At 41.1% G+C, this 14801-nt stretch overlaps 1 protein-coding gene across 1 annotated transcript in view; it reads left to right on the top strand.

Moving 5' to 3' along the window:
* FAM186A (family with sequence similarity 186, member A) overlaps window positions 1-14801 on the top strand; it is a gene marked incomplete at its 5' end in the record, with an annotated part of 41871 nt that overhangs the window by 5683 nt on the left and 21387 nt on the right. Inside the window, one exon of the mRNA XM_008583161.1 lies at window positions 11724-14452. Within this exon, the coding sequence (XP_008581383.1) occupies window positions 11724-14452 (2729 nt within the window). The remainder of the gene's footprint in view (window positions 1-11723; window positions 14453-14801) is intronic.

Raw genomic sequence — 14801 nt, 5'->3', positions numbered from 1 at the left:
CCACAGGTTTTGGTATTATGTGTCATTATTTTCAAGAAATTTTTTGATTTCCTGTTTGATTTCTTCTTGGACCCATATGTCATTAAGTAGAATGCTGTTTAATATCCATGTGTTTGTATAGTTTCCAGAATTTCATTTGTTACTGATTTCTAATTTTAATCCATTGTGGTCTGAAAAAATACATGGGATAATTCCAATTTTTTTGAATTTGTTGAGACTTGATTTGTGACCTAACATGTGATCTGTCCTGGAGAATGATCATGTGCTGATGAGAAGAATGAATATTCTAAGGTTGTTGGATGGAATGTTCTGTAGATATCTGCCAAGTCCAATTGATCTAGAATGTTGTTTAGATCTTGTGTTTGTCTGCTGATTCTTTGCCTAGATGATCTGTCCAATATTGACAGTGGGGTATTCAGGTCCCCTGCTATTATGGTATTAGCATCTATTTCCTTCTTTGGGTCTGATAGAGTTTGCTTTATAAATCTGGCTGCTCCAACATTGGGTGCATATATATTTACGATTGTTATGTCTTCTTGATGGATTAATCCTTTTATCATTATGTAGGGGCCCTCATTACCTCTTTTTATGGTTTTTACTTTAAAGTCTATTTTATCAGATATAAGAATAGCTATTCCAGCTTGTTTTTCATTTCTGTTTGCATGATAAATCTTTTCCATCCTTTCACTCTTAGTCTATGTGAGTCTTTATAGGTGAGGTGGGTCTCTTGAAGGCAGCATATAGTTGGGTCCTCCTTTTTTGTGTGTGTGTGTCTTTTTCGTGACTGGTAAGGGGATCGCAACCCTTGGCTTGGTGTCATCCGCACCGCACTCAGCCAGCGAGTGCACCGGCCATCCCTATATAGGATCCAAACCCGCGGCAGGAGCATTGCTGTGCTCCCAGAGCTGCACTCTCCTGAGTGCGCCACGGGGCTGGCCCGGGTCCTCCTTTTTAATCCAGTCAGCCAGTTTGTGTCTTTTGATTGGGAAATTTAAGCCTTTTACATTAGGAGTTGTTATTGAAAAGTGTTGATTTACTCTTAGCATTTTATTGATTTTTGTTTGGATGTCTTAAGTGTCTTTTGTTCCTTTCTTTCTGATTTTCTGTTTGTCTTCTATATTTGTTAGTTTCTTGGGGTGGTGGGTAAACTATTTTTTCACTTTATTGTTAGCATTTTTGTTTTACCAGTAGGTTTTGTTCTTTCTTGAGTATTCATGGCAGTGATGTTTGTTTTTCAGGTATCAAACTCAGTACTCCCTTGAGAATTTTTTGTAAGGCTAGTTGTGTGGTAGTGAACTCCCACAGTTGTTGTTTGTCTGAGAAGTATACTATTTGTCTTTCATTTGAGAAGGATAGCCTTGTGAGGTAGAGTATTCTTGGCTGACAATCTCTGTCTTTTAGTATTTTGAATATATCATCCCATTCCTTTCTGGCTTTTAGGGTTTGTGATGAAAAGTCTGATGTTAGTCTGATTGGGGCTCCTTTATAGTTGATTTGGTGCTTCTCTCTTGCAGCTTTTAAGATTCTCTCTTTGTCTTTGAGTTTTGCCAATTTGACTATAACATGTCTTGGAGAAGACCTTTTTGGATTGAATACGTTTGGGGATCTTTGAGCTTCCTGAATCTGAAGATATGTGTCTTTCCCTATACCTGGGAAGTTTTCTGCCACTGTTTTGTTGAATATGTTTTCAATGCAATCTCCTTTTTCCTCTCCTTCTGGAATACCCATGACTCAGATATTTGAGCACTTAAGGTTGTCAGATATCTCTCTTAGATTTTCTTCAATATTTTTAATTCTTTTTTTTTTTTTTTTTGTCTGCCTGTTTTATTTCAAACAGCCCATCTTCAAGGTCAGAAGTTCTCTCTTCTGCTTCTGCAAGCCTGCTGGTTAAACTCTCTGTTGTGTTTTCTATTTCATTGAATGAGTTCTTCAGCTTGACAAGCTCTGCTACATTCTTTTTCAGGGCATTGATTTCCTTGTACATTTCTTCTTTCAGGTCTTGTATAGTTTTCCTCATTTCATTGTGTTGTCTAGCTGAGTTTTCTTGTATCTAATTTAGTTTCCTTAGAATTATTACTCAAAATTCCTTGTCAGACATTTCAAGGGCTTCTTGTTCTATAAGATCTAGAGTTTGAGAGTTATTACCCTTTGATGGTGTACTTTCTTGATTTTTCACATTTCTGGTATCTTTCCTTTGATGTTTAGTCATTGTGGCAGGGGATTTCATGGTCCACTGGTTTGACACTATAGTCTGGCTAGGATGCTGCTGGGGCTGCCAATTTGGTCTGGCTGCCTCAGTGTCTGCTTGGTTGGCCACTAGTGCCCTTGGGTGTGTGGTCACCTTGGGTCTTGGGCCTCTTCTGGGAGGCACCTCTCTGGTCAGCATGCACTTGGCTGGGCTGGGGATGGAGTCGGGTGGTGGCGGCAAGGCCTACCTGCTGGGTTGTGCACTGGCACCACAGGGCATGTGGTCTCTGCGGGTCTTCCACTTCTCCGGCTGGATGCCTCCCTGATCTGCGGTGCACTCAGCTGGGCTGGGGATGGAGTACAATCTCTGACTTTTGATTGAAGATTTAAATCATTAATCTTTAATGTAATTATTGATATGGTTGAATTTATACCTGCCATTTTGCTGTTTGTTTTCTGTATGTCACATATCTTTTTTAGTTCCTCTGTTCTTCTTTTACTGCCTTCTGTGCAAAACAGATATTTATTAGCATCCCATTTTAATTCCATTTTTTCTCCATATTTTTGGAGTAATTTTCTTAGTGGTTGCTCTAGGGATTGCAGTTTATATCTTAAATTATCATAATCTGCTTCAGATTAGTACTAACTGGATTCTAGTAAAATACAGAATCTTTGGTCCAATAGCTCCATTCCTTTCCCCCACTTGTGCTATCATTGTCATATACATTACATATTTATAAGCCCAACAATATCATTTTATAATTATTTTTTTATGTTGCTATGAACTGAATGCCTCTTCCCCCCAAATTCATATGTTGAAACCTAATCACCAATGTGAGTATTAGGAATGGGCTTCTGGAAGGTGATTAAGTCATGAGGGTGGATCCCTCATGAATGAGATTAGTGCCATTCAATCTTATAAAAGACTTCAGAGAGCTTGTTACTCCTTGTGCCACGTGAGGACAACAGTGAGTGAAAAATGGCCATCTATGAACTAGGAAGCAGGCCCTCACCAGATGCTGAATCTGTGGGCACCATAATCTTGGACTTCCCAGCCTCCAGATCTGTGAGAAATAAATACGGTATTTTGGTATAGAGCAGCCCAAATGGACTAAGATACATTGTCTTTTAAATCAGTTAAGAGAGGAAAAAGAAAAAATATTTTTACTATCTTTTATATTTACTTACATTTACTGGTGCTCTTTATTTCTTCTTGTGAATTTGAATTATCCTTTGGTATTACTTTGGACTTATTTGGAATTTTTTTAAAATTTATTTTATTTATTGAATCAAAATTGATTATACACATTTTGAGGGTTCAACATTGAGATATGTTGATCAAATCAATATTACTACCATATATATTGTTACAAATCGTAATTATTCTTTATGCCCCCTGTCCAATCTCTCCCCATCACCCACTCCCTCCTCCTCCCCTAATTACCCTAGATTTCTTCTCTCCTTCTGAAAGAATAATGGTTACTCTGTTGATTTGTTGCCTAGATGATCTGTCCAATGCTGAGAGGTGTGATCAGGACCTCCAATATTTTCATAGAGCAGATACTTCTTCTGTCACTCTGAAATGGGCTTTGTGGAGAGAGACATCCTCTTCTTTTCTTTATCTCTGCTGATGACTCTTCTTGTGTCAATGCACTCGAGTGGTTGGCGGACCATCTGCATGGTGGTTGTGGTGTCTAGCCACTTTCACGGCAGCCACGGTTATTGGGGTGGCTGTGGTGGGCCTCCCACATGGAGGTGATGTTTTTGGCATGCTCCTTGGAGCTGGCAATGTGCATGGCTGTGGGGTGGGTCTGGTCCCCTTCTTCATGCCTCTGGTCCCCAGGCGCTGGTGCAGTGTGCCTGGTTGTGGGAGGGGGGTCTGGTCCTCAGCTCCAAGCCTCTGTTTCCCAGACAGGCCCCAAGGTGCTGGTGGTGTGTCTGGGCCAGAATTAATTTTTTGTCCTTTGCTTACTTCTAAAATGGGGGAACTTCCTGTGGGAACCAGTACTTGAGCTGTGTGGTTGAGTTAAATTGCTGCTTTGCTGCTGTTTGTGCAGCTCAGGGTTTAATGGTTGATCTTATAGGTACTTCTGGCTTGCCAGAGACCCAGTGAATCTATGTTGTGTAGAATCTCTGATACGGACCTGAGTTTTTTTATCAAACTGCACCCCATGCAATTCTGCATTCTCGACCAGTCTCCTCTGAGTGGTCCTGCCCTGATTGGGGGGCAGATCAGCTGTCCTTGCTGTGTCCCAGTGTTCTCCCAGTGGGCCTGTCTCCCCCACCGCCCGTGCTCCAAACACTTCCCATGGGATCGGCCCTGCGCTGGTCCCTTGTGATGACTCACCAGCCTCTGAATGGCTCCCTTTTTTCAGTTGTTCTGGCTCCTCGCTCCTGTGTGAGTCCATGGGAACCCTATTAGTGGTCTTGCTGTCCTGGGGGCCGCCAAAGCCCTCTTCTCCCCTGCCACCTCCAAGTAACTTCATCTGAAAGGCACAGCTGTGGCTTCTGCTGGCTCCTGCTCCGTGCACTCAGCAGTTGCAGCCTTAAAGTGGTCACAGCCCAAAGCACTCAGAGCAGTTTTTACTTTCTCTCATCATGGTTTCTTCTGCCTTCATGAACTCTGTAAGTCTCTCCTCCTCTTCCCCTGAGTTCCAGTGGTCCCAGCTTGGCTGACGTTACATTTTTATAGTTGTAAATTTGTTGATTTGTGGGAAAGAGTGATGCTGGGAACCGTCTATTCTGCCATCTTGAGCAGAACTTTGGAATTTCTTATAAGGCAGGTATGTTAGCAACGAAATTTCTGTTTTTGAATTTATCCAGTAATGTCTTTATTTCACCGTCATTTTTTAAAGATTTGATTTTTTAGAGTGGTTTTAGATCTAGAGAAAACTTGAGAAAAAATAGAGTTCCCATATATCTCCCCACAATTTCTTGTACTATTAGTACATACTCTTGTTACAATTAACAAACAATTAACAAATTGGTACATTATTATTAACTAAATTCCATAATTTATTCAGAATTCCTTATATTTACCTAATGCTCTTTTTCTGTTTCGGGATCCCATCAGGGTACCACATTACATTTTAGTTGTCATGTCTGCTTAGGCTCCTCCTGACTCTGACAGTTTCTAAGACTTTTCCTCATGTTTGATGTCCTCAACAGTTTTGAGGAGTACTGGTCACTTGTATTGTAGGCTATCCCTCCACCAGAATTTGATGTTTTTCTCATGTTAGCCTTGAGTCATAGGTTTTTGGGAGAAAGATCACAGAGATAAAATGCCATTTTCATCATGTCATATCAAGAGTAGATACTATCAAATGATTGATGATTGATGTTGACCTTGATTGCCTGGCTAACGTAGTGTTTGTCAGGTTTCTCTACTGCAGAGTTACTCTTTTCTTCCCTTTTCCATACTGTACTCTTTGGAGGAAAGTCTATGTGTGCAGCCCACATGTAAGGAATGAGGAGTTACGCTCCCCTTCCTTTAGAGTGGAGTATCTACATAAATTATTTGAAATTATTACACATGGGAGATTTGTCTCTTCTCCCCATTTATTAATTTATTCAATTATTTATATCAAAATGGGCGCATGAATATTTATTTTATACTTTGGGTTATAATCCAATACTACTTTATTTTCTTGCTCAAGTTGTTACAACTTTGACCACTGGGAGCTCTTTCGATAGGTTCCTGTGCTTCTCTGATATATTCCTATCAATGAGGGTTTTGTTTTTTAGCACTTCCTTACTTTCTGCACTACAAGATGATTCAGACTCATCTTGCATATTTCTTGCCCCAGTCCTGGAATCGACCATTTCTCCATGGATTTCTAATTCCTTTTATTGGAGAGTGGTGTTAAAAACCAAGGCCTGGGTGCTAGATGTGATTATTGCCATTGGGGTTTCATTTATTTTAGGCCCTCTCAGCTGACAGAGAAAAGAAATATATGTGTGTATACTAATCCATGAATATACAGATATCTATAAATATTTCTTTATGTAACAATCTGTAATTGTATTCACCTAAATATGAGTTTTTACTGATGTCTTCAACTCTAATCCATTACCACATGGACCGTTCTAGCTTCCTCTCTTTACTAATGTGTAAATTCCCACTCAAACAGAGAGAAACCTAATTTCCACTATCTGCCATCCATTTAATTAATTACTCAATCCCTGTATAAATGTATAGGAGTATCAGAATTGTTAATCCATATCCCTGTGGGAAACAACTGTATCAACTAGAGCACAGTACTTATGAGCAGTTCCTTTTGCCTTTAGTTTTACAGGCTCCTTTCACTTCCAAATTACTTAGATCAGCACCTTCCTTCAATCCCACCCCTTCATTGAGGTTGTGTGATACACTTCTAATATAGTTACGTTATCTGTCTGCATTCCTTCATTGGATCACCTGATCTCCTAAATCGTTATTATTATTTTTTAAATTTACATACATTGAGGTTCATTTTTTGTGCTGTCGAGTTCCATAGGTTTTGACAAATGCATACTGTCATGTACCCCCCATCAAAGTATCATACAGAATATTTCTCTGTCCTTAAAATCCTTTGTGTTTCAACTATTCGTCCTCACCCTTTCTTCCTGAGTGCCTGGCAACCACTGATTTTTTTAATGTCTCTATAGTTTTGACTTTTCCAGAATGTCGTGTAATTGGAATCATGTAGTATGTAGCTTTTTCAAACTGGTTTCTATCACTTAGCAATATACCTTGAAGTTTCCTCCATGTCTTTTTGTGGCTTAATAGCTCATTTTCTTTCATTGCCGAATAATTTTCCATTGTATAGGTATACCACAGTTTGTTCATCAACCTATTGAAGGACGTCTTAGTTGCTTCCAGGTTTTAGCGATAAAGAATACAACTGATATCAATGTTTGCAAGTTTTTGTGTATGTATGTGGATATAAGTTTTCAAATCAGTTGAATAAATACCTAGGAGCACAATTTCTGGATTATACAGCAAGACTATGTTATTTCAGAAATAACTCTAAGAAATTGCCAAACTGTATTCCAAAGTAGCTTTACCATTTTTCATTCCTGCCATCAAATGAACAAGAGTTCCTTGCCAGCATATGATATTGTCAGATTTTTGGATCTTAGCTATTCTAAAAGGTGTGTAATAGTATCTCATTATTATAATTTGCAGTTCCCTGACAGATGTTGAGCATCCTTTGTATGCTTATTTGCCATCTGTATATCTCATTTCTCACCTTCATTCTTTAAAGAATAGTTTTGCTAGATATAGAATTCTTGGTTAAAAGTTTCTTCTTTTGGCACTTTGAATATGCCTTCTCACTATCTTCTGATCTCCACTGTTTCTGATAAGAAGTGAGCTGCTAAACTTACTGTGGTTTGCTTGTACTTGATGAGTCTCTCTTGACCGTGATGAGTCATTTTTCCCCTTTCTACTTTAAACATGTTCTCTTTGTTTGGCTTTCAAGAGTTGACTATGATGTGTCTAGGTATGTATTTTTTTGTATTTATCCTACTTAGAGTTCACTTTGATTCTTAAATATGTAGATTAACATTTTTCATCAAATTTGAAATGTTTTGGCCATTATTTCTCCAGATATTTTTTGTGAGTCCCCTCTCTCTCCTCTTCTTCTGGGACTTCCATTATTTGTTCATTGGCATGCTTAATGGTGTCTACATTGAATGTGTGTGTCCCTCCCCCTCCCCCATATTCATATGTTGAAATCTCAACCCCCAAGGTGATAGAATTAGGAGGTGGGTCCTTTGAAGAGGTGATTAGGGTCATAAGGTCACGAATGGGATTAGTGCCCTTATAAAAGAGGCCCAAGAGAGACCTCTCATTCCTTCCACCATGTGAGGTTAATGTGAGAATATAGCTATCTATGAGGAAGCAGGCCCTCACCAGACACCAAATCTGCCTTGATCTAGGACTTCCCAGCCTCCAGAACTATGAGAAATAAGTTTTTGTTGTTTATAAACTACCCAGTTTATGGTATTTGTTGTAGCAGCCTAAGCAAACTAAGACAGTGTCTAACAAGTCTCTAAGGATTTGGTCATTTTTCATTATTCTTTTTCCTCCCCCTTCTTCAGATTGGATGATCTCTGTCTATTAATCAAATATGATCTCTAATCATCAAGTTTACTGATTATTTTCTTCTGTCAGCTGTAATCTGCTGTTGAACCTTTCTGGTAAAATTTTTATTTTAGTTAATGTACTTTTAAACTTCAAATTTTCAACTTAGTTTTTCTAATTTGCAAATATGTTCTATTTGATGAGTAATTGTCATCATACTTTCCCTTTATTTTTAAATACGGTTTCCTTTAGTTCTTTGGATGTATTTGTAACTGCTTCTTTTGAAGTCGTTTTTCTGATAAGGCCAGTATCTGGGCCCCCTTAGAGACCATTCCTACTGCTGCTTTTTTCCCCCTGTGTATAGGTCACACTTTCCTGTTTCTTTGCTTGTTTCTTTTAGGTTGAAAACTGGATGTTTCAGATAATATATTGTGGCAACTTCGAATTCCAACTCCCCTTGTCCCTCCAGGATTTGTTTTTGCTGCTTTCTGTTCGTTTTCTTAGTGACTTGCCTGGACTAATTCTATGGAGTCTGTCTTTCCCACAGTGTGAAGCTGCTAATAGCTCTGCTTAGCTCTTTTTTTTTTTTAAACCTGAATTCATAGGATTCACCCTTGGGTAAGTATAGCTTAGTGGTCAGTCAACTTTTGGAGGATCATTGATTGATCCAGCAAGCCTTCCATACTTTACTAATGGATGTGTGTGGGGGTTAAGAAAATACGTTTTTTTGTCAATGCCCCAGGGTGTGGGTTTTTCTGTGCTTTTCTCCAAATCAAGTCATCCCCCTCAGGCAATAGAGCTATCAATTTATCACAACTTCCCTCATTCTGGTAGAACTTCTAGACCATGGATCTGGTGGTTGGGGATGGAAGCAGCTCCAGCTTATCAGACTTACACACTGTTTTTTTTTTTTACTGAGGTTCAGTAGTTTTCTTGAATAAATGCTTCTAAATTTGCTGTATGCCTTTGGTCAGTTTCCAAAGTCTTAAAATGGTTGTTTTGGCTGGTTTTTTTCCAGTTTTATCATGCTTTTGTGGGAAAATAATGCTGAGTTTCTCATTCAGCCATTCTGGAAATCCTTCTAAATGTTTGTCTTTTGTCTTTTGATTTATGACCCTTTTGAAAGAACCAAGGTTAGTTTTGATTCAGAAAAGTGAGAAAAAATAAATAGGAACCCAGGGCTGGTCAGTTGGCTCAGCTGGTTAGAATGTGGTGTTGATAACAACAAGATCCAGGGTTCTATCCCTGTACTGGCCAGCTGTCAAAAGAAAAAATAAGGGGCTGGCCCGGTGGCGCACTCGGTAGAGTGCGGTGCTTGGGAGTGTGGCGGCGCTCCCGCCGAGGGTTCGGATCCCATATAGAGACTGGTCCGCTCACTGGTTGAACGCGGTGTGGGCGCGACACTGAGGGTTGCGATCCCGTTGCTGGTCACGAAAAAAGACAAAAAGGAAAAAAAAAAAAAAGAAAAAATAAGACAGATAGGAACCCAAGAAAGAAAATGGAAAGCACTAAGCATAACCAAAGCCAGAGGAGAGTTTTGGATTATACTATATCTAGTCCCAAACTTGTAACTGAAAGTAAATTGAGAACACAGGTGAGTTCATGTCCTAAACTCTGGAAGCATAAGTTCTAGGTGATTGTGGAAAAAGAGTAATTCTTTTAAAAATAATGCTGTTTATTTTTATTTTATTTTTTCTTTTAAAGAAAATGAAATTTTATTAACATTATTTTTTACATTCCAGGATGTTGTTGTGGAGCAGTTGGGAGGGAGGGAGAGAGGGGAAGGGGGAAGGAAATGGGATGAAAGAAGGAAGGAGGAGGAGGGGCAGGATTGATGCCTGTGGCACCGTTCTCATTCCCATAGGGGAGACTGGGGGGCTTCCAGAAGTGGCTTGGTCATTGCCAGGCTGGGTGCAGATGTCAGGGGGGTGCAGAAAAGCCCTCACCCCCCACCAGGAGGAACCCAGGGCCCTTCTTGCTTTGGCTTTGTGGTCATTGCTGGGCTCGCTGCACGAGTCAGTAGGGCGTGGCTGAGGCCCAAGGCCCCCCACGGCCCCTGCTTGGGAGAGCCTGGGGCACTTCCTATGGCAGCTCAGTGGTTGCCACTGAGCTGGCTGCACGTGTTGGCAGAAGGCATGGCCAAGGCCTGACGCCCCCACTGCTCCAGCTTGGGAGAGCCTGGGGTGCTTCCCGTGGCAGTTCACTGGTCGCTGCTGGGCTGGCTGTGCATCAGAGAGGCATGGCCAAGGCCCTCATCCCCCACCCTTGGGACTGGTTTTGAGTGTCGGGGGTCATTGCTGAGGCCCCCGGCCCTTCCCCCTTTCTGGCTTGGTATCCCAGGGGACTTCCAGTCCTTCTAGGTGTTATAGGTATTCTTTGGTGACATGAGACCTTTACTAGTTAATATGAAACTTTGGTAGCGGGTACTTTATTTTTTCTTTCAGTTCTGTGTTGGATTATTTGCTGTTCCCACCATTTAAACTCTGTGCTGGAACTAATTTGTTGTCCTTTGCTTACTTCTAAAATGGGGGAACTTCCTGTGGGGACCAGTACTTGAGCTGTGTGGTTGAGCTAAATTTCTGCTGTGCTGCTGATTCCCTAGGGAAGGCTTTTGTGCAGCTCAGGTTTTAATGGTTGACTTTATAGGTACTTCCAGCTCTTGAGAGATCCGAAACTCTGGTCTGGGCCTGAGTCTTTTCATCAAACTGCACCCTATGCAATTCTATATTCCTGACCAGTCTCCTCTGAGTGGTCCTTCTCTGATTGGGGTGCAGATCAGCTGTCCTTGCTTTGCCCCAGTGTTCTCTCGGTGGGCCCATCACCCCACCACCTGTGCCGCAAACACGTCCCATGGGATGGGCCATGTGCTGGTCTCTTGTGATGACTCACCGGCCTCTGAGTGGCTACTTTTCTTCAATTGTTGTGGCTCTTCACTCCTATGTTAGTCCACGGGAACCCTATTAGTGGTCTTGCTGGCCTGGGGGTCGCCAAGGCCCTGCCACCTCCAAGCTTTCCATCCAGAAGGCATAGATGCAGCTTTTGCTGACTCCTGCTCCATGCGCTCAGCAGCTCCAGCCTGGACACAGCCTGGGGCTCAAAACAGTCTGAGCAGTTTTTTCTTTCTCTCATCGTGGCTTCTCCTGCCTTCGTGCACTCCATAGGTCTCTCCTCCTCTTCCCCTGAGCTCTAGTGGCCCAACTTGGCTGTCATTGCTTTTTTATAGTTATAAATTGGTTGATTTGTGGGAGAGAGTGATGCTGGGGACCATCTATTCTGCCATCTTGACTGGAAGTCTAATACTGTTTATTTTGGAGCTAAAGTTTTCTGATAAATTATCATATTTAGGATATTTATCCTATAGTTTTCTGATAATTTAGACTAAATACTTTAGGCTTAAACATACATAGAGAATGACACAAAATAAAAAATGCAATCTCATTGTTTTATGTTTTATGCTTTTTTCTTCCAGTATCTAGAGGTACTCTATGGAAATCTTGGAAAGAAAGAGTTATAAAGCGACCTGCAACAGCCCATGCTTTAAGACCATATCAGATGATTAGTGATCAATTTGCAACAAATAAAAAGGTTTCAGAAATCCAAGATATGCTACAGGAACTCATAGGTACTACAATGTTCACTAAATTGGAAAACAATGCTATTAAATATATATCATCAACAATAATAAACCTTTCTAAAGCTTTGAGTATGCTAACTGATGAATTAAAAGTTACTAACTTTCTAAGTGTCAATATGGATGCAGATGATACACGTGAAACAGAAAAAGAGCTCTCCCTGAGGATAATACAAGATCTCAGTGAAGAAAATGAAATGCTTCAGAGGAAACTTCAAGATGCAGAAGAAAAATGTGAAAAACTTATTCAACCAAAAGTTGTTACAGCATATTCCACATCATCAGACTTGAAAGTGTTACCTGCGCTTTCTTCACAGTCATCTATGTCCATTACCAAAGATGGTGACACAGAGGACAGTGTGGACAGTATTTTAGTCAAAGAATTTGAAAATATTGAAGATGAAGCCCCCCAAAGAGGGATCAAAGTCCCTGGGATAAAGTGGGACTCAGCTATTTCATATAGAGCTCAAGTGGAAATGGCTCCAGATTTAACCGAACAGCAACACCCACTACCTGAAAAAAAACGGAAAAGGCCTTCTGAAGATACTACTGAAGATGTCAGTGAAGCTAACATATCACTGAAGAAAGGTGATGTCTTCCACTATCCATCACAGAAAAGAAGGCACCCATATGTACAAGAGAGTTCTGGGTCAAATCTGAGTGATAACAAAGGTGGATGGAAAGTCTCAGAGGCCAAACTTAATCAATACCCTGAGCTACAAGCCCTGGAAAAGAAGAGAAAAGAAATAAAGTCATCTTCTGAAGACAAATTGAATCTATTCACTGAATCAAAAAGCCAACATTTCCCTTCTCCTGAAACAAAGAGCCACGGTGGCAAAAGTGGAACAAGTAGCATGTGGGAGCAACTCAGGAAGCTCAAAACTGAATATGCATTGGTCAAAAGCCCGATTCCATCAGAAACTAAAGTGGAACCCATCACCGAGTCAATGGACAAAGAGAGAAAAAGTGAAACGAGTAGAATGATCCAATTTGATTCTACCTCTAAGCCACAAAAAGTAAAAATTAAAGGACAGAAATACCAAATCTCTTCAGGAACTACCACAAGCAAAGAAAGAAAAACTAAAGAGAAGGAAATATTATCCGTCACCAAACAAGTCAAGTCTCATCAACTTGTTAAATCACAGCCAAGGATAGCTAAAGAGACTTCAGAATCTACCAGAGGTCCTGAAAGTCCAGATGGCAAAAGTGAACAGAGTAACTTAGAAGAATTTCAGACTGCCTTAATGGCTTTCCTAAAGGAGAAAATTGATAACGCAGGAAAACCTTTTGATAAAAAGACTGTGCTGAAGGAGGAGGAATTGTTAAAAAGAGCAGAGGTTGAAAAATTAAGAACCATAAAGGCAAAAATGGAGGAATATTTCCAAAAAGTGGCTGAAACTGTGACTAAAACATTGAGGAAATACAAATATATAAAAAAGGAAGGACAAGTTGGAGAGAAACCTATGAAAACAAAAAAGGTAGTCTCATTTACGCCAGGACTGCATTTTCAGAAGTCACCCATTAGTTCAAAGTCTGAAATTAGCACCTTCCTCTCATCTGAGAGCACAGATCCAATAATTAATAATTTAACACAAATGATCTTGGCTGAAATAGAAAGTGAAAGAGATGTTCCAACAGTTTCAATACTAGAGAAAGACGACGAGGAAAAGGAAAGAGAACAGCAAGAGGAATATTTGAAAGAGGGTGAAGAAAAAATGTCTGGCATGAATATCAAACACCAGTTGCAAAAAGAAAAAAATCTCTTGAAGAAGACCTATAAAATGAAAAATAAGCATATGGAGAAGAAAACAGTCTGGCTCCAGATGAAGGAGGGAAAGCAAGAACAACAGGAGCAGAAACAGGGGCAGGAAGAAGAGGTGTGGAAGGAACAGCAAAAACAGAGGATTCCAAAGTGGATCGAGCAGGATAAGATGCCAAAGCGAACGGAAAAGGAGGAAGAAGAGCATCAGAAGCCAAAGCAGCAGCTAGAGGCATGGGAGCAAAACATGAAAGAGCAAGGGGTGCTTTTGGAGAAGGAGAACAGAGAGAAGATGAGGCAGGTTCAGGAGGAGGTGACACATCTGGAGCAGAACCTGAGATGGGAGAAAGAAGAGGAGAAGCCCAGGACAAGGAGAGTGGAAGAGGACCTTGCAAGGCAGAAACAGGACAAAGCAAAGAAACAGACAAAGACTGAAGAGAAAAACCATGAAGAACTAGCAAAACTGGACACCCAAACTACAATGACATTAACTCCCAGGTGGAAGACAATATCAAAAGACATAGTCCAGTTATACCAAGGAGAAAAATTTCATAGGAATCTGAAGACATTAGAGGTTCTTCATGATGGAAAGCAGTCCATACCAATCTCCCCCTCCACGTCCACACAACTGTCCCCACCTGGGGCCCTTCCTATACCTAGACAGCCTTTCACAAAGTACCTCACTCACACTCCTGAGCAGGCCCAGGACATGGGGATCACTCTCATCCCTCAGCAGATTCAGGGACAAGGAGTCACTCTCACCCCTCAGCAGGCCCAGGAACTTGGAATTACTCTCACCCCTGAGCAGGTACAGGCTTGGGGGTTCACCCTTACCCCTCAGCAAGTCCAAGACTTGGGGATCACTCCCACCACTCAGCAAATTCAGGCTCGGGGGATCAGTCTCACCCCTCAGCAGGTCCAGGACCTGGGTATTACTCTCACCCCTCAGCAGATTAAGGCTCAGGGGATCATTCTTTCTTCTCAGCAGGCCCAGGAAAGAGGAATCACTCTCACCCCTCAGCAGATTCAGGCTCAGGGGGTCACCCTCACCCCTCAGCAGGCCCAGGACCTGGGGATCACTCTCACCCCTCAGCAGATTAAGGCTCAGGGTGTCACACTCACCCCTCAGCAGGCCCAGGACCTGGGGATCACTCTCA

Source organism: Galeopterus variegatus, unplaced genomic scaffold (genome assembly GCF_000696425.1).
Source record: "Galeopterus variegatus unplaced genomic scaffold, G_variegatus-3.0.2 Scaffold95, whole genome shotgun sequence".
Lineage (NCBI taxonomy): Eukaryota > Metazoa > Chordata > Mammalia > Dermoptera > Cynocephalidae > Galeopterus > Galeopterus variegatus.
This window is presented reverse-complemented; position numbering and strand designations above follow the sequence as displayed.